The 25,316-nt window shown below is 40.3% G+C and overlaps 4 protein-coding genes across 5 annotated transcripts; 2 read left to right on the top strand and 2 right to left on the bottom strand.

The window, feature by feature from the left end:
- Nucleotides 1-207: 207 nt before the first annotated feature.
- Nucleotides 208-1,358, bottom strand: LOC117193944. Its single transcript, XM_033398606.1, has 2 exons — nt 890-1,358; nt 208-358 (listed from the first exon to the last, which is right to left on the bottom strand). The coding sequence occupies exons 1-2, from the start codon at nt 1,356-1,358 to the stop codon at nt 249-251; spliced, it is 579 nt and encodes a 192-aa protein (XP_033254497.1). The 3' UTR covers nt 208-248.
- Nucleotides 1,359-3,854: 2,496 nt separating this feature from the next.
- LOC117193622 (tRNA (adenine(37)-N6)-methyltransferase-like) lies at nt 3,855-5,559 on the bottom strand. 2 transcript variants are annotated; one of them, XM_033398359.1, is made up of 5 exons: nt 5,459-5,557; nt 5,292-5,401; nt 5,050-5,215; nt 4,508-4,988; nt 3,855-4,453 (listed from the first exon to the last, which is right to left on the bottom strand). In XM_033398359.1, the coding sequence occupies exons 2-5, from the start codon at nt 5,351-5,353 to the stop codon at nt 4,002-4,004; spliced, it is 1,161 nt and encodes a 386-aa protein (XP_033254250.1). In that variant the 5' UTR covers nt 5,354-5,401; nt 5,459-5,557; the 3' UTR covers nt 3,855-4,001. The 2 variants fall into 2 exon arrangements, with proteins under 2 accessions (XP_033254250.1, XP_033254249.1); XM_033398358.1 differs by having other exon boundaries at nt 3,855-4,988; nt 5,459-5,559.
- Nucleotides 5,560-6,746: 1,187 nt separating this feature from the next.
- On the top strand, nt 6,747-7,897 carry LOC117193943. Its single transcript, XM_033398605.1, has 2 exons — nt 6,747-7,215; nt 7,747-7,897. The coding sequence occupies exons 1-2, from the start codon at nt 6,747-6,749 to the stop codon at nt 7,854-7,856; spliced, it is 579 nt and encodes a 192-aa protein (XP_033254496.1). The 3' UTR covers nt 7,857-7,897.
- Nucleotides 7,898-8,293: 396 nt separating this feature from the next.
- Nucleotides 8,294-10,763, top strand: LOC117193319 (alpha-1,3-mannosyl-glycoprotein 2-beta-N-acetylglucosaminyltransferase-like). The gene is made up of 6 exons (XM_033398050.1): nt 8,294-9,181; nt 9,250-9,680; nt 9,740-9,844; nt 9,914-10,004; nt 10,057-10,227; nt 10,280-10,763. Exons 1-6 carry the CDS (start codon nt 8,537-8,539, stop codon nt 10,391-10,393), a joined length of 1,557 nt encoding a protein of 518 aa, XP_033253941.1. The 5' UTR covers nt 8,294-8,536; the 3' UTR covers nt 10,394-10,763.
- Nucleotides 10,764-25,316: the final 14,553 nt, after the last annotated feature.

Raw genomic sequence — 25,316 nt, 5'->3', positions numbered from 1 at the left:
ATACCGCTTAAGAATATAATTAATATTTCCGTTGCCCTCTTCAGCTGACTCCATCGAAAAGTCCTCAATCTGAGATGCGTTCGCAGCGGCAAGAAAACGATTGGTGCAAGAAAAACATTTTCAAAGGCAGTTCTTTCTCTCGAAAGGTTTTGATGCCAGTGTCAAGTCTGGCAGTCTGGAATAATACAAAAATAAAAACACAGTGTCTTTCATTATAACGAATAATTTTTAATTATATGATGCTTAGCCTACTCCTGGTTTTTGGCAAGACACTTCTTCTTAAACACCCTTTTCTTCATCCTTTGCATTGCCTTCCGCACAGTGTTTTCGGGGGGCTCATCGCCAGGCGGAATACATTCTGTAATTAATATTTGTTTTAATTTATATGAAAAATTTTTAAATCTCTAGAAGTGTAAATGGTATTTTACCTAGCAAAGCTGCAAAAAATTCTTTGTGGGTCCTAAGGGCCTTCTTCCCTTGGACCCCATCGACGTTATAGGCTAGAACAATTTCCTCACTCAAAATAAAGTTTAAGCCGCTCAAAACGCCAGCTGGCTGGAGAATCGATTTCATTGCTGTTATCTGTTATCTTTCCTGCACAACGCTAACTTTGCAATGTTAGCTTCGCTTTTGCTCATCATTTTATTTGAAATATATAATATATATTTGCACGTACCTGTTTATATTAATTTGATTTATTTATTAATTCTTTTCCACTTTTTTAATAAATGTTTACACAAAAGACTCTTCCAGCGATTAGATGTTGTACAGAAGTGAACAAAATCAACGCATAAAGCAAACGAGGAAAACAAATGCATTTTGTTTGTGTAAATTCTTGTCTCTTTCATTCCAAGAGCGCAACTACAGTAAAATATCACGATTAACTTACCATTTCGGTGCTTATTGCATATCGTGGCTCGGTAAAAACGAGCTGAGTGGGCACTGTAACTCCACGGAATTGCGGTTGCCGCCGCGTTCGCTTCCCGCGTAACTAGTTGCAGAACTAGTACATTGTAGTCGACGAAGACCTGGTCCGCGTTCGCTTCCCGCGTAACTAGTTGCAGAACTAGTACATTGTAGTCGACGAAGACCTGGTCCGCGTTCGCCTCCCGCGTAACTACTTGCGTAGCTAGTTGCGCGGTAAACAGCGCAGAACTAGTTCGAGAGGGGTCAATTGACCCCTTTGGTTCTACAGGAAACAAACGTCTCAAATAGTGAATGTGAATGTGCTTAGGAGTATTTGAATGAGATATAAAAAGAGGTATGGACAACGGACAACGGCCCAGAAAATGCAACGCATGTATAGTCAAATCCACCCCATTTACTAATATACCTTGACAACAAAAACGGCTGTTCATTAAAACACGGCGAGGTGAGGTTCATACGAGTCTTTTAGTTTTCATTGGCTGTTTTTTTCTTTTGTCCATACCCCTTTTAATAGACCACTCAAAATGAGGACTCATTATTTCGCTGCAAGCTAGGGCTGGCTTCGATAACATCGATGTTTGGATGTTCTGCAGACTTTGATATTTTTTCTCAGGCATCAATATTTTTTCTACATTTTCCCAGTGGATTTATGCATAAAATATACCGTCGGACTCTCAGAAATATAACGAAATATACCATCTCATTTTCAAAATATACCACAAATATACCGTTGAAATCACAAGCTTAACCCAACTAAACCCCCTATTTAAACAGGATAAAAACTTGAGTTAGACTGCGTAAAATAATAATAAGAAGATCGTGATATCTTTCACCCAAGATGGGCTAAATTTTTTCAAATTCATAATTTTCGTGGAATATGTACTCTAATACCTACTGGTCGACAATGCGGTAATCGTACTCTGTCCATATTCATAGATTTTGATATTCGGTTTAGGATTACTAGCTAGATAGTACCCTCAGCTATTAGATTTAATATTACTTGCAAGCTAGTAATAACATCAAACAATAAATCCCCTCTACTCAAAATGAGTATTGGGTATAAAAACATTCCAAGTATACATTCACAGTTATCCAAGAAATATATATTGTATATATAGTAAAGGTATATGTTTAGATCTTAAAAGTACCCAGCACTAAATATTGCAAACAAGCCAGACAAGACTCGAAAATCCGTTTGACACCCACTTAAAACTGCAAGTTTATGTTGTAAGAATCTTAGATGCGACACGAAATAAATAATCTATATTCCATAGATTTTGATTCTGGGGATCTATATAAGGCAATCGACGAGAGAGGATCAGCGCTCCAATAGGCCTTAAAAATGTATGCAACATAAAAATACCGCTTAAGAATATAATTAATATTTCCGTTGCCCTCTTCAGCTGACTCCATCGAAAAGTCCTCAATCTGAGATGCGTTCGCAGCGGCAAGAAAACGATTGGTGCAAGAAAAACATTTTCAAAGGCAGTTCTTTCTCTCGAAAGGTTTTGATGCCAGTGTCAAGTCCTCTCTCCCGAAACACGGCCACAGCATAGCTGCTAACTACTAGTATCTTCGAATCTTTTGTTGCCATTGCCACACTAAACGGTTCCGCAATCAGTCAATAGCAGTTATACTCTTATCAATGGATGTATGTATGTATGTGTACGTGTATTGCATGTATTTCGTTGGATTACAAATGCAGACGCAAAGTAATATGCATATAAATCTATTTAATTTTGCAAACAAACATTTTCAATGCGATGCCCTCGCCCACGAAGCCGAAGTCGCGTCGAAAGACGGGGCCTCTCGTGCTTCGGCGTCGAGGATCAGCAAATGCCACACAGTAGCCAGTTAACATTAATTATAAATGAAGGACCTAACATTAGTGAACCGAAGCATAGCCTCCACTGCGAGTATGGTCTAGCTTGTGTACAGTACAATTACCTCTAAGGATATACATATGTACTTATGTACATACCTATCTACGCCTAGCTCTAAATATACAGATCGAAATGATCGAAAGTATGTAACATTTATCTGATATTACAAGTGAAAGTAACCGAGAGGAGAGGACAAGTGGAACTTGTAAACTACATATTACGATACTATTACAGATAATACACACATATACTTTATATGATTGATAATATCTATGCAATGCATAAGTAGATGAATGTGGCCCATAAGCGGCATAGTCCTTGGTGTACAAAGCTTAGTTCATTTGAGCAGTGCTTAATTTAAGCTTGCGAAATGTAAATTTATCAGTGCAACTTATATAACTATAGCCCGATATATAGTTGTTCCCCTATTTACTGTACAATTTGGATGTTCATTTGTGCCATGTCCTAGAAGAGGAATGCCCTCTAATATATATATGTAGAATATTCAATGAAAAGGTCAAACCGTATAAAAGGTAGCGAATCGAATGTAAAACTGTAATATAGAGCTCCCCAAGCATCATAATATTCACACATGTATACTCCTGTAATCAATGTTAAAAACAACCACAAATAAATACGAATTATCCACATAGTCCCAGACATACATTTCATTTGCTCAGTCCGTAGGCATTAGCCAGTTGCAGATTCACATGCGGTCAGTAAAGGCTGATGAAGGTGAGCACACGGTTGGCACTCGGCTGTCCGAACTGGTCGAGGACCTCAGCGGGTGCAGGGCCATGAACGGACGGAACAGCACGGGATGCTCTGTTTGGGTGAATTTCTACATACCTTTTCATGCAGCACCCAGCCATCACCTAACTGCTCGGAAATTTTGAGAAACTCTTGGGCCTGACTCAAGAAATCCTTGCACGTCATTTCGCTCATTCTGGTGCGATGCTGACAGAAAGTTAAATTTAATTTTACACAAACCTTAAAACAACAATGGATTGCCTCCGCACTTAATAAATTATATAAAAAACCACATTTTTTACTTCAGAAACAAGCAGCATAAATATATTTTAGAATGTCTTGTGTCCTACAGCAAAATCGAAACGTCAAAGCTCCTAAACACGGAATACTTAAGCTAAACACATATCTCCCTGCAAAGCCATCCGGGAAAACAACTATAACTTAAGCACTGCGCTGATCGCAGTCCAGTGCGACCACTTGCATATTTTCATTGCGGCGAACCTGCACCACAGTCACTGTGGCGGCCTTGTCGTCGAACTTGCACGTCACGGTGACTTCACTTAGCTGGAAAGTGAAGATCTGAGAGCCGTATTTTGTGCGCAGGTACACTGAGCGCGGATCCGCCTCCAAGATTTCAACGATGCACTGTTTCTCGACCTGCAACTCCTTCAGCTGGGCCTCGGCGTGCTCGTTGAAGCAAACACTCAACCGATGGCTGGCGACCACCCAGTTGGGGACGCGTACGGCGCTCGGGGGCGGCAGAATCGCATCGGAGCTGTTTACAGCATAGCCAGCGGCACCGTATAGCTCCAGATCGGACTCTTCGCCATCGGGCTCCTGACGGGAGTCGTAAAAGTCCATGCTGGTTTCATTCGGACCAGCTGAGGCTCGACCTGCCACGAGGCCAAAATTTGGATAGAATCGTGGTTTGTATGCGCCTAACATACCTGAGTCGATGCTCAAGGCTGGCGCATCGTAATATGGAATGTACGGCTTGATGTCCAGCACAGGTGTTCCGTCCACCATGTCCGTGCCAAAGAAACTGATGGTAGCATTTTCAATTTTCTCTATTTCCACCAACGACAGGCCGATGGGGCACGGTCGGTGGGGCGAACGTGTGGAGAAAACTCCTACTCGTTCCCCGCCCAGTCGGGGGGGTGCCACTTTGGCCTTCGGATGGGCATTGTTCCGATGGAAGTGGTAAATCAGCCACAGGTGTGAGAAGTCAGACAGTCCCTCTAGCGAGTGCTCCGGGTTGGTAAAGACGCCATCATTAAGCTGCATAAGGCTACGTAGGCGGCTGCCCACAACCGATTGCCTCGGCACGGCTCTTTTCTCCGGAAAGGCAGTCCGTATTACGCCAATCGGACGAAAGTGGGCAGACTCCTCATTGCTATTACTGTTGCTGCTCCCACTGCCATTGACGTCCTACGGTTTAGCATTGATTTAAAGTGTGTGTGTGTATTGTGTGATTGATGGTCAGACGCACCTGACCCTGAAGCACGGGCGCCGCCTCCGTCTTGTCAGTGTCAGTGGCGTCCCTGGCCTTGGCATTCTGCTTGGTCGAACAGCCTTCGCAGCGAAAGTCCTTCAGCAGGCGGGTTATTGTTTCGATGTCCTTCCGCTGCACATGCTGTAGGTTCCGCACTTGCTGCCTGCGTAGTCAAGGTAAATCAATCGCTGGTAGACTCGAACTTTGACAACGGAAAGGATAGAGAGTTTCGCACGCACCTCAAATTGTTAATCTCATTCCGCGCAATCGTTAATTGATTTTTCAAGTCATCCTCATGCATGGTTCTTCGCACTGCAGCACCGACTGCACCAGCGACCAACGTTTAAGTCTAAATAATTCGCAAATACAGCGATTGAGGCTGTAATACTACATATTTTTTATTTACCTCCCGGATTTTATAGTTACATCCAGTGTGACCACGGATTTATCGTTAAAATATACCGTCCGACCCTTATACCCCTTATACCGTAAATATACTACTTAACTAGCTTAGTCTAATTACTTGCTTTTATTGGATCTTGTCTAAAAAAAGGTAATAGCGAAATAGATTAAACAAAAAAACGAAAGAGGATAGAGATTCCGTTGAATAATTCTGGATAACTATCATCACGTACATTTCCCGTTGTGTTTACCTTATCAATGGTTGGGATATGCAGTTCCAATCATCACCATATTTCGATCCAAGTACAGTAAATAAAATAGATCATTTAAAAGTATGGAATGGGACTCACTGTTGCCTAACGGTTCAAAGAGAGCCTTACCCGATTCAAGTTCGGCTATCGATACTATCGACTGCGGCAATTGCGGCTGGCGATAAGCGATTACTGCGCGGCTCGACACGAATGTTTCTTGCCAGAGCTGCAGCGCAGTTCCAGTTCAAAAAACTTCAAAAAATAAAAATACAAATTAAAATAAATAAATAAAGTTAATAACCCAAGGGCCGTTAATAATGAAAGCTTTGTACTCCGAGTTCAGAAAGTTTCTCACAACGGTATTTGCAATTGAGGTTGCGGAATGTGGAGACATTGGTCGCATTCACCATAACAACTTACTTAGCGCTCTGTGATGGATTATTTATTGTTTGATGTTATTACTAGCTTGCAAGTAATATTAAATCTAATAGCTGAGGGTACTATCTAGCTAGTAATCCTAAACCGAATATCAAAATCTATGAATATGGACAGAGTACGATTACCGCATTGTCGACCAGTAGGTATTAGAGTACATATTCCACGAAAATTATGAATTTGAAAAAATTTAGCCCATCTTGGGTGAAAGATATCACGATCTTCTTATTATTATTTTACGCAGTCTAACTCAAGTTTTTATCCTGTTTAAATAGGGGGTTTAGTTGGGTTAAGCTTGTGATTTCAACGGTATATTTGTGGTATATTTTGAAAATGAGATGGTATATTTCGTTATATTTCTGAGAGTCCGACGGTATATTTTATGCATAAATCCACTGGGAAAATGTAGAAAAAATATTGATGCCTGAGAAAAAATATCAAAGTCTGCAGAACATCCAAACATCGATGTTATCGAAGCCAGCCCTAGCTTGCAGCGAAATAATGAGTCCTCATTTTGAGTGGTCTATTAAAAGGGGTATGGACAACAGAAAAAAACAGCCAATGAAAACTAAAAGACTCGTATGAACCTCACCTCGCCGTGTTTTAATGAACAGCCGTTTTTGTTGTCAAGGTATATTAGTAAATGGGGTGGATTTGACTATACATGCGTTGCATTTTCTGGGCCGTTGTCCGTTGTCCATACCTCTTTTTATATCTCATTCAAATACTCCTAAGCACATTCACATTCACTATTTGAGACGTTTGTTTCCTGTAGAACCAAAGGGGTCAATTGACCCCTCTCGAACTAGTTCTGCGCTGTTTACCGCGCAACTAGCTACGCAAGTAGTTACGCGGGAGGCGAACGCGGACCAGGTCTTCGTCGACTACAATGTACTAGTTCTGCAACTAGTTACGCGGGAAGCGAACGCGGACCAGGTCTTCGTCGACTACAATGTACTAGTTCTGCAACTAGTTACGCGGGAAGCGAACGCGGCGGCAACCGCAATTCCGTGGAGTTACAGTGCCCACTCAGCTCGTTTTTACCGAGCCACGATATGCAATAAGCACCGAAATGGTAAGTTAATCGTGATATTTTACTGTAGTTGCGCTCGTGGAATGAAAGAGACAAGAATTTACACAAACAAAATGCATTTGTTTTCCTCGTTTGCTTTATGCGTTGATTTTGTTCACTTCTGTACAACATCTAATCGCTGGAAGAGTCTTTTGTGTAAACATTTATTAAAAAAGTGGAAAAGAATTAATAAATAAATCAAATTAATATAAACAGGTACGTGCAAATATATATTATATATTTCAAATAAAATGATGAGCAAAAGCGAAGCTAACATTGCAAAGTTAGCGTTGTGCAGGAAAGATAACAGATAACAGCAATGAAATCGATTCTCCAGCCAGCTGGCGTTTTGAGCGGCTTAAACTTTATTTTGAGTGAGGAAATTGTTCTAGCCTATAACGTCGATGGGGTCCAAGGGAAAAAGGCCCTTAGGACCCACAAAGAATTTTTTGCAGCTTTGCTAGGTAAAATACCATTTACACTTCTAGAGATTTAAAAATTTTTCATATAAATTAAAACAAATATTAATTACAGAATGTATTCCGCCTGGCGATGAGCCCCCCGAAAACACTGTGCGGAAGGCAATGCAAAGGATGAAGAAAAGGGTGTTTAAGAAGAAGTGTCTTGCCAAAAACCAGGAGTAGGCTAAGCATCATATAATTAAAAATTATTCGTTATAATGAAAGACATTGTGTTTTTATTTTTGTATTATTCCAGACTGCCAGATTGACTACTACCAATAGTCAGTTCGGAACTAGTTACTGGTAACTAGGTCAGAGCTAGCTACAGGTAATCGAAGGGTAGTCGAGTGGGGAACTAGTTGCTGGCTTTCTACTGGTAACTAGTTCCTGAGCAACTAGCTACGGTCAATCGAAGGGTAATCGAGCGGGGGTGGTTCCACCCTAGGACATGCATGTGTTAAATTCTCCGCTGAAATACATTGCGGGTAATCGATCTGGAACCAGGGAGGTGAGAATGGTAGCTAGTGCGGCACCAGTGCGGAACTAGTTGCCTGGTACTAGAGGGTTATTTTTGTTTACCGTTTACTATGCGAACCGAGAAATTCCAGTCACAACAGCTGTCAATTGTAGGAGGCGAGCACGTCCAGCTCCAAAAACCAAAGGCAACCAGACAAGAAACTTGATTCCAACAACGGAGTGAGAGCTGTATAAAATTCTGGTGACACCTGACAACGTGTAAACTCCGCGATTCGATTTGGCAAAATAAATTATACCTTTGCCAGGCTGGCGGACAGTTCACGGCGTTAGCAATGAGTCTGCCATTAAATGTAGCCAGCTTGCACAGTGCCAGATGCTAATGTCCGATGTTGGACAAGCTGTTTAGACACAGCTGCTCAACAAGAGGGCTCAACCAATACGAAAACAACCGCTACATAGGGCTTCCATACCCACCGATTAAACAGCAAAGCGAAACGCGTGACGACCGTCAGTTTAATGCCAATGGCACAGTAGACAAGGAGTGCAGTGAACGCCCACCCACCAAACCCCCAAGGATGCGATCGCGTAAGGTGCTGCTTATAGTTGGTTTTCTGATTACGTGGACCTACGCCACCTACTACCTACTGCTCCGCAACACCGGAGTAAATTTAAGCAGGGCTCAAGCTCATCAGATGTACCGTCTCAACGTCGAGGCGAGAGATGCGAACAAGAAAAGTCACGACATGGCCAAGAACCTCTTCCAGTTGGTCAAAACCAAGTATGACCAAGCACAGAAGGTCTCGACGCCCCAGATTAGCATAGTGGCTGCCGAGATCTCCGGGGAGATGCTGGATCAACCTGTGGCAAAACAAACCACGGCGTTGATACCAACGAGAACATATATGGGCAATGGCGAACCTGTCCTTCCCGTGCTGGTTTTTGCCTGCAATCGGGTTTCGGTCAAGAAGTGCATCGATAATCTGATTCAATATCGTCCCAGCATGGAAAAATTTCCCATTATTGTGTCCCAGGTAAGCAGGCAAACATAAACGTAACTTGAGCAGGCAACCATTGTTATCGTTTTTCTTGGAACTTACAGGATTGTGGCGATGAGAATACCAAGGGGGTTATCCAATCCTTCGGCAATCAAGTCACCCTCATTGAGCAGCCGGACCAGAGCGACATCAAAGTCCTGCCCAAGGAGAAGAAGTTTAAAGGCTACTATAAGATAGCCCGACACTATGGCTGGGCTCTGAACACGACTTTTAAAGTTGGTTTCGATTTCGCCATCATTGTGGAGGATGACTTGAACGTGGCGCCAGATTTCTTTGAATATTTCCTGGGCACACACAAATTGCTCAAACAGGATCCCAGTTTGTGGTGCGTCTCCGCTTGGAATGACAATGGCAAGGCTGCTGTTGTGGACGCCTCGAAACCAGAGTTGCTATATCGCACCGATTTCTTCCCCGGCCTGGGCTGGATGCTCACCAAAGAGCTGTGGAGCGAGCTTTCAGTTAAATGGCCCAAATCGTGAGTCGACCAATTATACCTTCACCAGCCAATTGCTAATTGCTTCTAAACTGTTATAGCTTCTGGGATGATTGGATACGTCATCCGGCCCAGCGGAAGCATCGCGTGTGCATCAGACCGGAGATATCTAGAACTCGCACTTTTGGAAAAATAGGCGTATCGAAGTAAGAGATAAGCGGTACAATTGTGGAAAACGGTCCGCAATGGCTGATTTCTCTTTGTTCTCTTTTTAGTGGGTTGTTCTTTGATAAGTATCTCAAACACATTAAGCTCAGCGAGGACTTTGTGCAGTTCACAAAACTCAATATGAGCCATTTGCTAAAGGTTTGTAAATTATTATCTCTCTGACCGCCATAGTGACTCGCTTCTCTTTTAGGATAACTATGATAAGACCTTTGTGCAGAGTGTCTATACGTATCCCATCGTCACGTACGATGAGCTGCGTCGCAACCTGATAGCAGCCGAGGGACCAGTCCGCATCCAATACACCACGCGGGAGCAATACAAGCGAATAACCAAGATGCTGGGCCTCATGGATGACTTCAAGGTGAGTCGATCGGTCGATCATTCCCCTAATAACGATTTCTCTTTCCTTGTAGAGCGGGGTGCCACGCACTGCTTATCACGGCATCGTTTCCTTTTTCTACAACAAACGACGCGTGCACCTCGCACCCAATGCCAACTGGAAGGGCTATGATCTCTCGTGGAGCTAACGACGCTAAAAACCAACCAACACCAACCGCACCATAGCCTACACACTCAGCTACGTGTGCTTGCAATACCAAAAAGTAGTCCTATGTGTATTTTTTATTTTGTTTTGACCAATTAGTTAAGTCGTAACTATGGAATCTCCTTGAGCAAGCAGCCCTGCTGCATGACAAACAGAATCAAATCAAAAGAGTCTCCGCCATGTATACATAGCTTGTAATTACCTAAATTTTGGGGCTTTTAGGAAGCAACACAACGTAACGCAAAGCAACGCAACGTAATATATGGTAAATAAGTCAGTGTTGTTTGCTATTGTTAGAGCTAATTATCTCTCTTCACTCCATTGTGTTAAGTGCAATTAGTAAAAAGCTAGTACTAAGAAATACATAGTTCTAAGAGACAGGATAATAACAAAATTTGGTGATCAATTTGTTTCGAATATTTGTCATGCCCCTCCGCCACCGAAAATAAGGTCTCGAATACGAGCTATATACAACCAATATCTACCGATCTGACACAACGTCCCGATCGCATAGTTCATAATTATTCTTCTGGTGTGGCCAATTAGAACGTTTTCCGTTGAACGAGTAGTTTGAGTATACTGAGATGACAGCTATTAAAAATTACTTCAAAATGTAATTTATTTGATAAACGAATACCGAATGTAAATCGGACCAGAACAAACTAAATGTAATTTCAAATGCAATATTACCGGCATGATGTGCCCCAGTGAATTCCTGATATTCTCAATATATTTGGAAGAACTAGCTAAACCCAACGCGACTTTGTATGCGGTAACACTTTCGAATAAATGTAACCATTTTTGTAATGGAGTTTTTGTATAAGGTCTTGAGGTATAGATGTTTGGTTTTTTGCCATTCAGGGGAATCACGATTATCAATTGGAATCGTTTGTTCTTACAGTAACCGATAATGAGAATCATCACTCCTTAATTTTTTTAAGTTTTAATCTGGGGTTCTCCCACTTGCAATGACGGAAATCGATGAATATTTTCAAAATGATCGATATCATCCAATCTTATCACCAAGCTGCTGGGTTTCCCCAAGCCCTGCTTATTTATTCTGGCGTAAGCAAGTTCAGTTCACAAAAAGTTACTACTGGTTATGAAGAAGCAAATCTGTTTATTGACTAATGCATTACCGAATTCCCTTGGCATTGCTAGTATTGAGTCAATAGCAAAAGTTTTGTACGTCGACATCTCGTCTGTTCCCTTGATTGACTTTATGCGGGTTACAGTGCCAGCGAAAACGATTAAAACGAACACCAAAGTGTTACAAGGTGGGTTGCGAAAAAAAAATTAACATATTTCAAGACGTTCGCTGATAGTTTTAATCAAAAAGACATTTTCCGAAGCTTCTGGGGGCGCCTCACACGCCTACGAAGACGGCGCGAAGAAATTCCCAAAGCTTCATCAATTAAGTCGAAAAACCTGGAATTTACTGCATGGCGTTCCGGAATAACTCTTAAAACGGCTCTTGGAACTCCGTCTGGACCCTGAGAAGCATGGCTAGCATAGGAAAGACAAGGATGGCCACGGAGAAGGCGACGGGAGTTAAAATTCGCATGGAAACGCTGAAAAAAAGGGAAGGAGAAGCTAAATCCGCCATGCGGGTAGGAGTAAAGATGGCGGAAAAAACGGCTCCGCAGCTTTTGGCTTCTAAACTGCTGTGTAAGAAACCAAACTTGTCGACGAACGTGTCGACAAACATGTCCACGAACACGACAACAAGCATGACATCAAACATTTCTACGACGAAAGAGAGAGAGAAGACTGACGCGGTTTGTGTGGCTTCCGTGAGTACGAAAAACGGAAGTAACCGCAAAATCATCGTTAACAAGTATTATGAGGGGCATAAAGGCCCATACATTGCTTGTATCGACAAAATGAGTGCGAATAATGCCAGAATTGCTATAAACCAGTTTGATCTATCCGATCTGCTGCTGAAACAGGGCATTAGCGATATCGAAGAGGTTGCTAGAATGGGCTATGGCAGTTGCAAGATTGTGTGCAGGTCGGCGGAGTGTGCAAACGGGCTAGTGGAAAACAGTGTTTTCGCTGCTCAAGGGTACTCAACCCGAATCTTTAGGCACTTCGTCCAAAAAGCAGGGTTAATTTTTGGGATCCCCGGGCACTACTCGGAGGAACAGCTAGCGGAGCTTGTAACTTCGGATATCCCAATTGAGGAGATAGTTTGGATTACGCGAAGGGATAGAGCATCGGGGGAACGTGTACCTACTGGCAGGGTGAAACTCTGGTTCAGAGGAGAGCAGTTACCAACCAAAATCAATTTTCTATATTCTAAAGTCGAAGTGAAACCTTTTGTTCAGCTTATTCAATGTTTCAGGTGTTTTAGGTTTTGCCATCTGGCGCAACATTGCAAGAGTGGAGCGAAATGTTTCAAATGCGGACAAGATCACAGCAAAGATATTATCTGCTCAGGGCTGGTCTGTGCTAACTGCAAGGGGGAACATGCTGCCACCCACCCGCAGTGTGAGGCCAGGAAAAAAGCGTACGCCATTCAAAAGTGTATGACACTGGAAAACCTAACTAGAGCTGAGGTCAAGGCTAGATATCCGATCCTTTTTGATAGAACTTCCCCCAACATAAGGGATCAAGGGGAATTTCCTAGACCCAGTTGGCAATCTAACCGCTCCCCTGAATTCTTAAATAACAGCTTAGAGTCTGCCAGGGAAATTCATTCTGTCACCTCTTTCGCGGAAGTGACCAAATCCAATAGGGTTGCCGGCCGGAACGCAGAGGCGGCCAAGGCAGCAGCCAACATGGCAGAGTGGAAGAACTCAATAAACTCAGACTGCGTCCAAATGAGCGAGAAATTTGTTAGATCTTCATCCGTGTCATCTTCTCTGGCCCAGGATAAGCTAAACGCACTAGGAGCCAAACTCACAGCGTTCCTGATTGATCCAAACAACATCATTAAAGGGGATTCTTTAGCGAATAAATTTATTAAGGAAATTAGAGAATTTGTCAATGCTTCCAACGCAGAACTAGATAGGCGTCAGATTGCCCAAGGGATGGCAGTTGGTTCTCAAAACATCCAACAATGAAGATTCTTAAGCTAAATATTCAAAGTCTGACACACAACAACAACAAACAGCTCCTCTCAATGTTCCTAGACAAGAACGCATTAGATATTGCCATCCTCTCATTCATTGCCATTCAATTCAGCATTTTAAAAATAGAGAACGACTTAGAAATTTTAGGAATAAAAACATTAAACCTCAAGAGCAATTTCAATATTTTTAGCATATATGCACCGCCATCAACAACAGTTTCACAGTTTAAATCGGGCACAAAAAAGTTTTTCGAATTCGCGGCTTCGCTTGACATACCCTCAATAGTGGCCAACTCAACTTCAACGCTAGGTCTTCTATCTGGGGAAGTCCGATCTGTGATCGCAAGAGTCGCAGCATTGAGAATTCCACCCGGGAGGCCGGATTTATCTGCCTAAACGACGGTTCGCCAACCTCCAGGAGCCCATCTTAATTCTCCGTTCTAGACCTTTCTTTTTCGAATTACAGAAATTGAACTATTAACTGGCAAGTCCTCAAAACAAAAACGAGGTGGAACGTTGTGAGTTGCTGCGGACACCGCAACTCTACAGTGATACCCGATACTAAGTCAGTATGGCTCTCCTGCGGCAGACGCCGCTAATATTGAACCACACGACACAGAGTGCGTGCGAGAGAGACAGAAAATCAGTCTGAGCGTGACGTCGGGCGCTGCGTAGCCACTGAAAATTGATTTCTTGCTTTTGGCTACAAAAATGATCCGATCTGATCCAGATTCAGCAATCTGATAGATATGGTCATTATCTATGATTCTGCGTTTTTAGTTTTCTCGAATGTGCAATATTGTGGATGCAACAGATTTTCGTTTTTTGTGGGGGCGGAAGGGGGTGGGGCGAAATTCTGAGATATACGTTTTATAGTCAGATCTAACAGAAGTGCGCATACCAAATTTGGTTACTCTAGCCTTAATAGTCTCTGAGATTTGTGGATGCCCCAGATTTTCGTCCTTTGCGGGGGCGGAAGGGGGTGTGGCGAAATTTGGACACAAAACGGTCAAGGTCCGATATCACAGGAGTGTGGATACCAAATTTGGTTGCTCTGGCTCTTATAGGTTCTGAGATCCTTGAACTCATATTTTGCAATTGACAAAACCGACCATGAAACCTGTGTGTTAGAGAGAGACAGAGCGAGAAAGAATGAAATTGTTTTCTTGATTCTGGCTATAATCATTATACGATCTGGTTCAGATTTTGCACTGTAGAAGATATGGTCATCCTCACCGATTCTGCGTTTTTGGTTTTATCGTATCTTTAAAAATGTGGATGCCACAGATTTTCGTCCTTTGTGGGGGCGGAAGTGGGCGGGGCGAAGTTTTGAAATATTTTTGTAGCAGTGACATATCACAGAAGTCTGGATCCAAAACATCGTTGCTCTAGCTCTTATAGTCTTTGAGCACTAGGCGCTGAAGGGGACGGACGGACGGACGGACGGACGGACGGACAGACGGACAGACAGACAGGGCTCAATCGACTCGGCTATTGATGCTGATCAAGAATATATATACTTTATGGGGTCGGAAACGATTCCTTCTGGACGTTACACACATCCACTTTTACCACAAATCTAATATACCCCAATACTCATTTTGAGTATCGGGTATAACGAGGGGGAACGTTGTGAGTTGCTGCGGACACCGCAACTCTACAGTTATACCCGATACTTAGTCAGTATGGCTCTCCTCCGGCAGACGCCGCTAATATTAAACGACACACGACAAAGAGTGCGTGAGAGAGAGACAGAAAATCAGTCTGAGCGTGACGTCGGGAGCTGCGAAGCCAGTGCAAATTGATTTGTTCCTTTTGGCTATAAACATTGTCTGATCTGGTCCAGATTCAGCAATCTGATAGATATGGTCGTTATCTATGATTCTGCGTTTTTAGTTTTCTCGAATGTGCAATATTGTGGATGCAACAGATTTTCGTCCTTTGTGGGGGCGGAAGGGGGTGGGGCGAAATTCTGAGATATACGTTTTATAGTGAGATCTAACAGAAGTGCGGATACCAAATTTGGTTACTCTAGCCTTAATAGTCTCTGAGATTTGTGGATGCCCCAGATTTTCGTCCTTTGCGGGGTCGGAAGGGGTGTGGCGAAATTTGGACACGAAACGGTCAAGGTCCGATATCACAGGAGTGTGGATACCAAATTTGGTTGCTCTGGCTCTTATAGGTTCTGAGATCTTTGAACTCATATTTTGCAATTGGCAAAACCGACCATGAAACCTGTGTGTTAGAGAGAGACAGAGCGAGTAAGAATGAAATTGTTTTCTTGATTCTGGCTATAATAATTAGACGATCTGGTTGAGATCTTACATTCTAAAACATATAGTCATCCTCTACGATTCTGCGTTTTGGTTTTATCGTATCTTTAAAAATGTGGATGCCACAGATTTTCGTCCTTTGTGGGGGCGGAAGTGGGCGGGGCGAAGTTTTGAAATATTTTTGTAGCAGTTACATATCACAGAAGTCTGGATACAAAACATCGTTGCTCTAGCTCTTATAGTCTTTGAGCACTAGGCGCTGAAGGGGACGGACAGACGGACGGACGGACAGACGGACAGACAGACATGGCTCAATCGACTCGGCTATTGATGCTGATCAAGAATATATATACTTTATGGGGTCGGAAACGATTCCTTCTGGACGTTACACACATCCACTTTTGCCACAAATCTAATATACCCCAATACTCATTTTGAGTATCGGGTATAACGAGGGGGAACGTTGTGAGTTGCTGCGGACACCGCAACTCTACAGTTATACCCGATACTTAGTCAGTATGGCTCTCCTCCGGCAGACGCCGCTAATATTAAACGACACGACAAAGAGTGCGTGAGAGAGAGACAGAAAATCAGTCTGAGCGTGACGTCGGGCGCTGCGAAGCCAGTGCAAATTGATTTGTTCCTTTTGGCTATAAACATTGTCTGATCTGGTCCAGATTCAGCAATCTGATAGATATGGTCGTTATCTATGATTCTGCGTTTTTAGTTTTCTCGAATGTGCAATATTGTGGATGCAACAGATTTTCGTCCTTTGTGGGGGCGGAAGGGGGTGGGGCGAAATTCTGAGATATACGTTTTATAGTGAGATCTAACAGAAGTGCGGATACCAAATTTGGTTACTCTAGCCTTAATAGTCTCTGAGATTTGTGGATGCCCCAGATTTTCGTCCTTTGCGGGGTCGGAAGGGGGTGTGGCGAAATTTGGACACGAAACGGTCAAGGTCCGATATCACAGGAGTGTGGATACCAAATTTGGTTGCTCTGGCTCTTATAGGTTCTGAGATCCTTGAACTCATATTTTGCAATTGGCAATACCGACCATGAAACCTGTGTGTTAAAGAGAGACAGAGCGAGAAAGAATAAAATTGTTTTCATGATTCTGGCTATAATAATTAGACGATCTGGTTGAGATCTTACATTCTAGAACATATAGTCATCCTCTACGATTCTGCGTTTTTGGTTTTATCGTATCTTTAAAAATGTGGATGCCACAGATTTTCGTCCATTGTGGGGGCGGAAGTGGGCGGGGCGAAGTTTTGATATATTTTTGTAGCAGTGACATATCACAGAAGTCTGGATCCAAAACATCGTTGCTCTAGATCTTATAGTCTTTGAGCACTAGGCGCTGAAGGGGACGGACGGTCGGTCGGACGGACGGACGGACGGACGGACGGACGGACAGACGGAGAAACAGACAGGGCTCAATCGACTCGGCTATTGATGCTGATCAATTATATATATACTTTATGGGGTCGGAAACGATTCCTTCTGGACGTTACACACATCCACTTTTACCCCAAATCTAATATACCCCAATACTCATTTTGAGTATCGGGTATAATTACGAACAGCAACCACTTCCCAATTGTATTATCAGTGCAAGGCCTAAATGCCCACCTCCAAGGCAAGAAGATCCTTCACAACAGAATAGCCCGGATTCTGGGTGCAAGTGATTTCTCAAATCTGGAGGAGCTCAATGAAAAAGTGAAATCCCTGACCTTAAAAAACATGGTCACATTCCCAAGCAAGAACAAGTACGTTGCTAAGAAATGGTGGAACGAGGAAACGGAAAAACTTTTTCGCGTGAGAAACGCTTGCAGGCAAAAATTCTACCTCACCAAAAAATTGTCTGATGCCAGAGCAACCTTAGAAGCTGACAAAAATCTACAAAATCACGTAAAAAATCTTAGAAAGCGCAACTTTTCCAAGTTTATAGAAGAGGTCTCCTCATCGCCCTCTATGTGGAGCAGGGTGAAGAACATCAAAAAATACGGTCAAATCAAAAATGTAGGAAACAAATGGACGAACGAAGATGACAAAAACTTTCTCAATATGGTTAAAGTAACCCCATCCACGTCGAACAGTAGGCCCCCTAAGAAAATTCCTGCCCCTTTGTTAGGACCAGACGACCCGGAACCCCTGGAACTGGAAGAATTCCTGGCCTTCCTAAAAACCAGGAACCCCAATTCGGCTAGAGGCCCTGATGGCATCTCGTTCAGGATGCTTCAAAAGCTACCAAGTGGCAAAAAACAAGACATTTTTGAAATTATAAATAAAGTATGTATTGGATAACTAGTTATGACAATTAGTAAACGAATGACAGTACCAAGTTATATTTTTCTTTAAAGATTATTTATGTATTTCTTGATTACTTTTTGCTGCAACACCGGTCCACACACTCAATTCGAGATCACACAAAAGAAAGAGGAAGTGGACACTTCAAGTGTGACCAGACTAACTTTACATAATAATACTTAATATAACGATAGTATTATTTAATAGTATTTAATGTTATTATTTGAATGTGGGAATAGGCGTATTCCAACACGCCCCCCTCAAAAATAACATTAATCATCAAAATCATACAAAAAAAAAATGTTTTCATCATTAAATCAAAAAGGTAACATTCAATTGTTATTCTAATGTGGTTGGTGTGCATTCTGGGAAGTGTTATGTGATCTAGCATTTGCTCTAAGGATACGGGGAAAACCCAGAAAAACCCGATCAGATCACTTTAAAATTAGATTAACATAAAATTAAATTACTTTAACAATTCATTGGTTCTTTTGGTTCGAATCAAAAACAAAAAAAAAATAAAAAAAAATTAAATATGAATTAATGTAATAAATTTGTTAATAAAGCATCATGTTCATGTTTTCCTTAAACTGGAATCATTCTTCTTGTAGTAGTCCTAAATTGTTCCGCAGTTCCGCAAATCTTCCAGCAGGTAGTGGCTTCGTGAAGATGTCAGCAAGTTGGTTGTCTGTATTAATATACTCAAGAGAAATCTCATTAGTTTCTATCTGTTCTCTTGAAAAATGATATTTTATATCAATATGCTTTGCTCTTTTATGACATGAGGGATTATTTGCAATGCTAATACAGCCTTGGTTGTCTTCATAAATTTTAATGGGTTTGTCGAGTTTAAGATTAATACTATTTAGAAGAGACTTTAGCCATAAAGCTTCTCTTACAGCTTCAAATAGGGCCATATATTCAGCTTCAGTTGATGAAGCTGCCACTGAATTCTGTCTTTTTGTATTCCAACAAATTAAATTGGAATCGAACATTTTAAACAAATAACCCGTTGTACTTTTTCTATCAATCTCATTACTACCCCAATCGGAGTCTACAGAGCCAACTAATGTATTTTCAAATGATGTATTCTTTTTAAATATAAGCTTCCTATCAATAGTTCCCTTTAAATATCTAATAACCCTTTTTAAACATTGCCATAACTCAGCATTGTTCTTGCTACTATATCTACTCAAGATATTTACAGCGGCAGCTAAATCTGGTCGTGTACACAGCATTATGTACATTAAACAGCCAATAAGGTTACGACATGGAGCATTGCAGTCTTCATCTGAGTTAAGTAACTCATAATTTAGTTTATATAGTAATGGAGTACTGACTAAATTGCAACTATCCATGTTAAATTTATTTAAAATTCTTTTTACATATGCAGCTTGACTCAAATATATTTTGTCTTCAAACATTTCTACTCTGATACCGATAAAATGTTTTATCTCATTTAAGTCAGTCATTCTAAATCTTTCGCTTAAATACTTTTTGAAATTATTCATTCTATCCATATCCCTTGTCGCTATTACTACATCATCAACATATAATAATACATATATGTTTTTCTTTATGTCACCTCTATCAAGAATATATATGCAACGATCCACGGGAGAGTTTACAAAATCGAATTCTTTCAATGCTTGCTCAAATACTTGAAACCAGCATCTAGCTGCTTGTTTGAGCCCATAAATGGCTTTGTTCAGTTTGCATACATGCCCAGCACCGCATGATACGCCCTGAGGAGGCCGCATATATATCTCCTCACTTAATGTACCATTGAGGAAAGCTGTTTTAACATCCATCTGATGGACTTTCAAATTAAACTGGACTGCCAATGATAGTACGAACCTAAAACTGGCAATTCTAGCAACGGGAGCAAATTTTTCTTCATAGTCTACTTGGTACTTTTGAGTAAATCCTCTTGCAACCAGTCTAGCTTTGTATTTTATTGGGACTCCTAGTTCATTATATTTAATGGAAAATACCCATCTACTGTCTACAATATTTTTGTTTTATGGCTTCTTTATAATTGTCCAGGTGTTATTAATTTCATGGGCATTTAACTCTGTATTTATTGCCTCCTCCCAATCAGATTTATCATTCCTAAAATTTATTTCATCAAAAGAATTTGGAACTTCATCAAACATTTAATGGGCATTTAATATAAATTTTGTGGAGATAATGTTTTTTATCCCCAATCGGCCGACTAATTATTTCGAATTAAATAAAACTCGGCGCAGAAATAAAATTACGATATGTTCTTTAATGCGTGACATCCAAATTGCAAGTGTGGCTTGCCTGCCCTTTACATTGCCGCTCCGATCGCTAAGCGCAGCTTCGCTCGGCCGACGTCGGTAGGCAGACGCAAAGCGGAGATAGCGAAGAGCGAGCTGGCAGAGAGCGTTTAGCAGGGCAAGCAAGCGCAAAGCTTTAACAAACAAATGAGTGACATAGACATAAGTAACAAACAAAATAAGCGGCTGAGGGCCAAGAATTAGGTGCTATTTGGCAAGCAGCTAATCGGCTGGGTTCTGCTCCGAACAAATTTGTTAAAGCTTTTATCATGTTCTTTATAAGACACCTTCGGCTTAGACTTTAACCTCTCACTTTTTCTACTAATTATATTAGTATCCTTATTTTCTTCACGACAATTATCTGGCTGATCAGCTTTTTCACAATCCTTACTCTCATTCGGGATATATAATTCCATACTATCATTCAGGAAATCAGTTTTTCTTTTCCTACTTTCATTCGGAAAATTCAGCTTTTCGCATTCCTTACTTTCATTCAGGATTTCACATTCCGTACTTTCATTCGGGAAATTAAACTGATCTCATTCCTTACTCTCATTCAGGATTCCACATTCCGTACTATCATTCGGGAAATAAAACTGATCACATTCCTTACTCTCATTCAGGATTCCACATTCCGTACTATCATCCGGGAAATTAAGCTGATCAGATTCCTTACTCTCATTCAGGAATTCTTGTTGACTTCTTTCCTTACTCTCTTTCGGGAAATCTGTTTCAAATTTTACTTCTCTAGAATAAAGCATATTAGTCTCGTCTACAACATCTCTTGCAACAATAACTTTTCCTTTAATGACATCCCACAATTTGAGTCCATTTTGTTCATACCCTATCAAGATAGCTTTGAATGATTTTTCATCTAATTTACCTTTTTTAATTTGGTTCTTATCATTCGCTCCGAAACACCATGCAACTGAGGTGTATGTGGCACTGTCAAATGATAACTTATTCCTTTATTAACGCAGAACTCACGCATTTCATTCGACAGGTATTCTCTACCGTTGTCAATGTAAAAATTGACAATCTTGAAATTAAAATGAGCCTCGCTCTTTGCTAAAAAATCTTTAAATACATTGAATACATCTGATTTATATTTTAACAAATAGGTTACACAATGTGTAAATTGATCTACGAAGATCACAAAATAATTTTTATCGTCTAGTGTAACTGGTTTAATGGGGCCACATACATCTGAATGTATTACAAACAAGGGTCGTTTTATATAACTTTTATCTTTAGATTGCTTAAATGGCAACCTAGCCTGTTTCCCATTTAAACATGACTCACAAACTTCATCTGATATTTTTAAAGTAACAAGAAGATTACTGTCATTAAATAAATTATTATTCTTTATTTCAAGCAATTTTGCATTGCTTATATGCCCCAACCTCTCATGCCATAATCGATAATTATTTTTGTTCCTAGCATCTACACTGTATGCTTGGAATTTGACTACAGGTATATCCAACATACCTGTATATTTAACAACAATTACTCCATTTTTTGATATGGAGGCACCACCACAGTCAAACTTAATTGACATCCCTGCCTGTTGCAGACGCTTGACAGACATGAGGTTTCCTGCTGCCTCCTTGCAGTATAGCACATCCTCCAGTGTGATATTGTGTCCATTGTGCAGCCGCACAATTCCACGCTTAGTGGCATATAAAAACTCGCCTTCTTTTGCCACAGCGATTTTAATTGGCTGCTCCAATTCGATGCAATCGGCGTACAGCGAGTCATCATTGATCAAATGATCCGTTGCACCAGAATCGAGTATAAAACCGAGTTCATTATTTATTTGATCACTCTTTGTCATTTTCCGCATCATAAATGCGAACCCGTGGCCCGATGCTGCAAGCTGAGCTTGTTTATTATGTTTATAATTTTCTTTATTTTGATTTAACCTTATAAACTGGTAACAGTCTTTTTTCATGTGCCCTTCTTTGCCACAGTGATGGCATTTAATGTTACTTCTAGCTTTTCCCTTAAATAATATCTTTTGCCGTGTGTTTCTAGATCCAAACGTTTTACGATTATTAAAATTGATATTATTTCTTACAACTGCCTTCATGACTTTACTACTTGTATCAGTACTTTCATTTCTTAATTTGGTCTCGTAGTCGAACAATTTATTTTTACAAACGCTAATAATAGAGTTTCATCCGACAAAGTTTCGATTGCCGTGATGACACCATTATAGGTTGAAGGTAGAGTCTGCAGCAAATGTGCCACTTTGTCCATCTCATCCATTTTAGCGCCCGCCCCTAACAACTCACTCACTGTTTCATCAAAAATAACAAAATGACTCGAAAGTGTCATTTCACTTGAGACTTTGAGTGTTATTAAACGTTTACGTGCAGCTAATTGCGACGCAAGGCTTCTACGCACATATATGGCGTCTAAATTCTTCAGAATATCACGTGCCGAAATGTCACCTGCCGCGAAGTTTGGAAATGCGTCGCCTAAATATTGAATTAAAATGCTCTTCGCACATCGCTCTGCCTTTTTCCAATTATCATCTACTTCGTTAGGCATTATGTTATCGACTACTTGGAGCACCTCTAATTCAGCAAACAAAGCTCTGATTCTAAATTTCCATATAGAATATTTCTCGCCACAAAAAGACTTAATATGTTGCTTATTTCTTTCCATTTTCTTACACACACAAACTACAAAAAAAAAAAAAACTATACAAGAACGCACGCGGAACTAATTTTACAACTATTTGTTATTAATTTAATTTATTTAAATTGGCGTGGACTGGGCCCATAACCTATTGGATAACTAGCTATGACAATTAGTAAACGAATGACAGTACCAAGTTATATTTTTCTTTAAAGATTATTTATGTATTTCTTGATTACTTTTTGCTGCAACACCGGTCCACACACTCAATTCGAGATCACACAAAAGAAAGAGGAAGTGGACACTTCAAGTGTGACCAGACTAACTTTACATAATAATACTTAATATATCGATAGTATTATTTAATAGTATTTAATGTTATTATTTGAATGTGGGAATAGGCGTATTCCAACACGCCCCCCTCAAAAATAACATTAATCATCAAAATCATACAAAAAAAAAATGTTTTCATCATTAAATCAAAAAGGTAACATTCAATTGTTATTCTAATGTGGTTGGTGTGCATTCTGGGAAGTGTTATGTGATCTAGCATTTGCTCTAAGGATACGGGGAAAACCCAGAAAAACCCGATCAGATCACTTTAAAATTAGATTAACATAAAATTAAATTACTTTAACAATTCATTGGTTCTTTTGGTTCGAATCAAAAACAAAAAAAAAATAAAAAAAAATTAAATATGAATTAATGTAATAAATTTGTTAATAAAGCATCATGTTCATGTTTTCCTTAAACTGGAATCATTCTTCTTGTAGTAGTCCTAAATTGTTCCGCAGTTCCGCAAATCTTCCAGCAGGTAGTGGCTTCGTGAAGATGTCAGCAAGTTGGTTGTCTGTATTAATATACTCAAGAGAAATCTCATTAGTTTCTATCTGTTCTCTTGAAAAATGATATTTTATATCAATATGCTTTGCTCTTTTATGACATGAGGGATTATTTGCAATGCTAATACAGCCTTGGTTGTCTTCATAAATTTTAATGGGTTTGTCGAGTTTAAGATTAATACTATTTAGAAGAGACTTTAGCCATAAAGCTTCTCTTACAGCTTCAAATAGGGCCATATATTCAGCTTCAGTTGATGAAGCTGCCACTGAATTCTGTCTTTTTGTATTCCAACAAATTAAATTGGAATCGAACATTTTAAACAAATAACCCGTTGTACTTTTTCTATCAATCTCATTACTACCCCAATCGGAGTCTACAGAGCCAACTAATGTATTTTCAAATGATGTATTCTTTTTAAATATAAGCTTCCTATCAATAGTTCCCTTTAAATATCTAATAACCCTTTTTAAACATTGCCATAACTCAGCATTGTTCTTGCTACTATATCTACTCAAGATATTTACAGCGGCAGCTAAATCTGGTCGTGTACACAGCATTATGTACATTAAACAGCCAATAAGGTTACGACATGGAGCATTGCAGTCTTCATCTGAGATAAGTAACTCATAATTTAGTTTATATAGTAATGGAGTACTGACTAAATTGCAACTATCCATGTTAAATTTATTTAAAATTCTTTTTACATATGCAGCTTGACTCAAATATATTTTGTCTTCAAACATTTCTACTCTGATACCGATAAAATGTTTTATCTCATTTAAGTCAGTCATTCTAAATCTTTCGCTTAAATACTTTTTGAAATTATTCATTCTATCCATATCCCTTGTCGCTATTACTACATCATCAACATATAATAATACATATATGTTTTTCTTTATGTCACCTCTATCAAGAATATATATGCAACGATCCACGGGAGAGTTTACAAAATCGAATTCTTTCAATGCTTGCTCAAATACTTGAAACCAGCATCTAGCTGCTTGTTTGAGCCCATAAATGGCTTTGTTCAGTTTGCATACATGCCCAGCACCGCATGATACGCCCTGAGGAGGCCGCATATATATCTCCTCACTTAATGTACCATTGAGGAAAGCTGTTTTAACATCCATCTGATGGACTTTCAAATTAAACTGGACTGCCAATGATAGTACGATCCTAAAACTGGCAATTCTAGCATAGGGAGCAAATTTTTCTTCATAGTCTACTTGGTACTTTTGAGTAAATCCTCTTGCAACCAGTCTAGCTTTGTATTTTATTGGGACTCCTAGTTCATTATATTTAATGGAAAATACCCATATACTGTCTACAATATATTTGTTTTCTGGCTTCTTTATAATTGTCCAGGTGTTATTAATTTCATGGGCATTTAACTCTGTATTTATTGCCTCCTCCCAATCAGATTTATCATTCCTAAAATTTATTTCATCAAAAGAAT

Source organism: Drosophila miranda (genome assembly GCF_003369915.1).
Source record: "Drosophila miranda strain MSH22 chromosome Y unlocalized genomic scaffold, D.miranda_PacBio2.1 Contig_Y2_pilon, whole genome shotgun sequence".
Taxonomy (NCBI): Eukaryota; Metazoa; Arthropoda; class Insecta; order Diptera; family Drosophilidae; genus Drosophila; species Drosophila miranda.
This window is presented reverse-complemented; position numbering and strand designations above follow the sequence as displayed.

What these genes read in the sequence shown, in the direction of transcription:
- LOC117193944 (XM_033398606.1), bottom strand. Translation starts at nt 1,358, where the DNA reads ATGAACAGCCGTTTTTGTTGTCAAGGTATATTAGTAAATGGGGTGGAT. An exon ending in ATGCAATAAGCACCGAAATG is followed by an intron (nt 359 to 889) that starts GTAAGTTAATCG and finishes TATTAATTACAG; the next exon opens with AATGTATTCCGCCTGGCGAT.
- LOC117193622 (XM_033398358.1), bottom strand. Translation starts at nt 5,353, where the DNA reads ATGCATGAGGATGACTTGAAAAATCAATTAACGATTGCGCGGAATGAG. An exon ending in AATGAGATTAACAATTTGAG is followed by an intron (nt 5,216 to 5,291) that starts GTGCGTGCGAAA and finishes TTGACTACGCAG; the next exon opens with GCAGCAAGTGCGGAACCTAC. An exon ending in CGCCCGTGCTTCAGGGTCAG is followed by an intron (nt 4,989 to 5,049) that starts GTGCGTCTGACC and finishes GCTAAACCGTAG; the next exon opens with GACGTCAATGGCAGTGGGAG.
- LOC117193943 (XM_033398605.1), top strand. Translation starts at nt 6,747, where the DNA reads ATGAACAGCCGTTTTTGTTGTCAAGGTATATTAGTAAATGGGGTGGAT. An exon ending in ATGCAATAAGCACCGAAATG is followed by an intron (nt 7,216 to 7,746) that starts GTAAGTTAATCG and finishes TATTAATTACAG; the next exon opens with AATGTATTCCGCCTGGCGAT.
- LOC117193319 (XM_033398050.1), top strand. Translation starts at nt 8,537, where the DNA reads ATGTTGGACAAGCTGTTTAGACACAGCTGCTCAACAAGAGGGCTCAAC. An exon ending in TCAGTTAAATGGCCCAAATC is followed by an intron (nt 9,681 to 9,739) that starts GTGAGTCGACCA and finishes AAACTGTTATAG; the next exon opens with CTTCTGGGATGATTGGATAC. An exon ending in GGAAAAATAGGCGTATCGAA is followed by an intron (nt 9,845 to 9,913) that starts GTAAGAGATAAG and finishes TTCTCTTTTTAG; the next exon opens with TGGGTTGTTCTTTGATAAGT.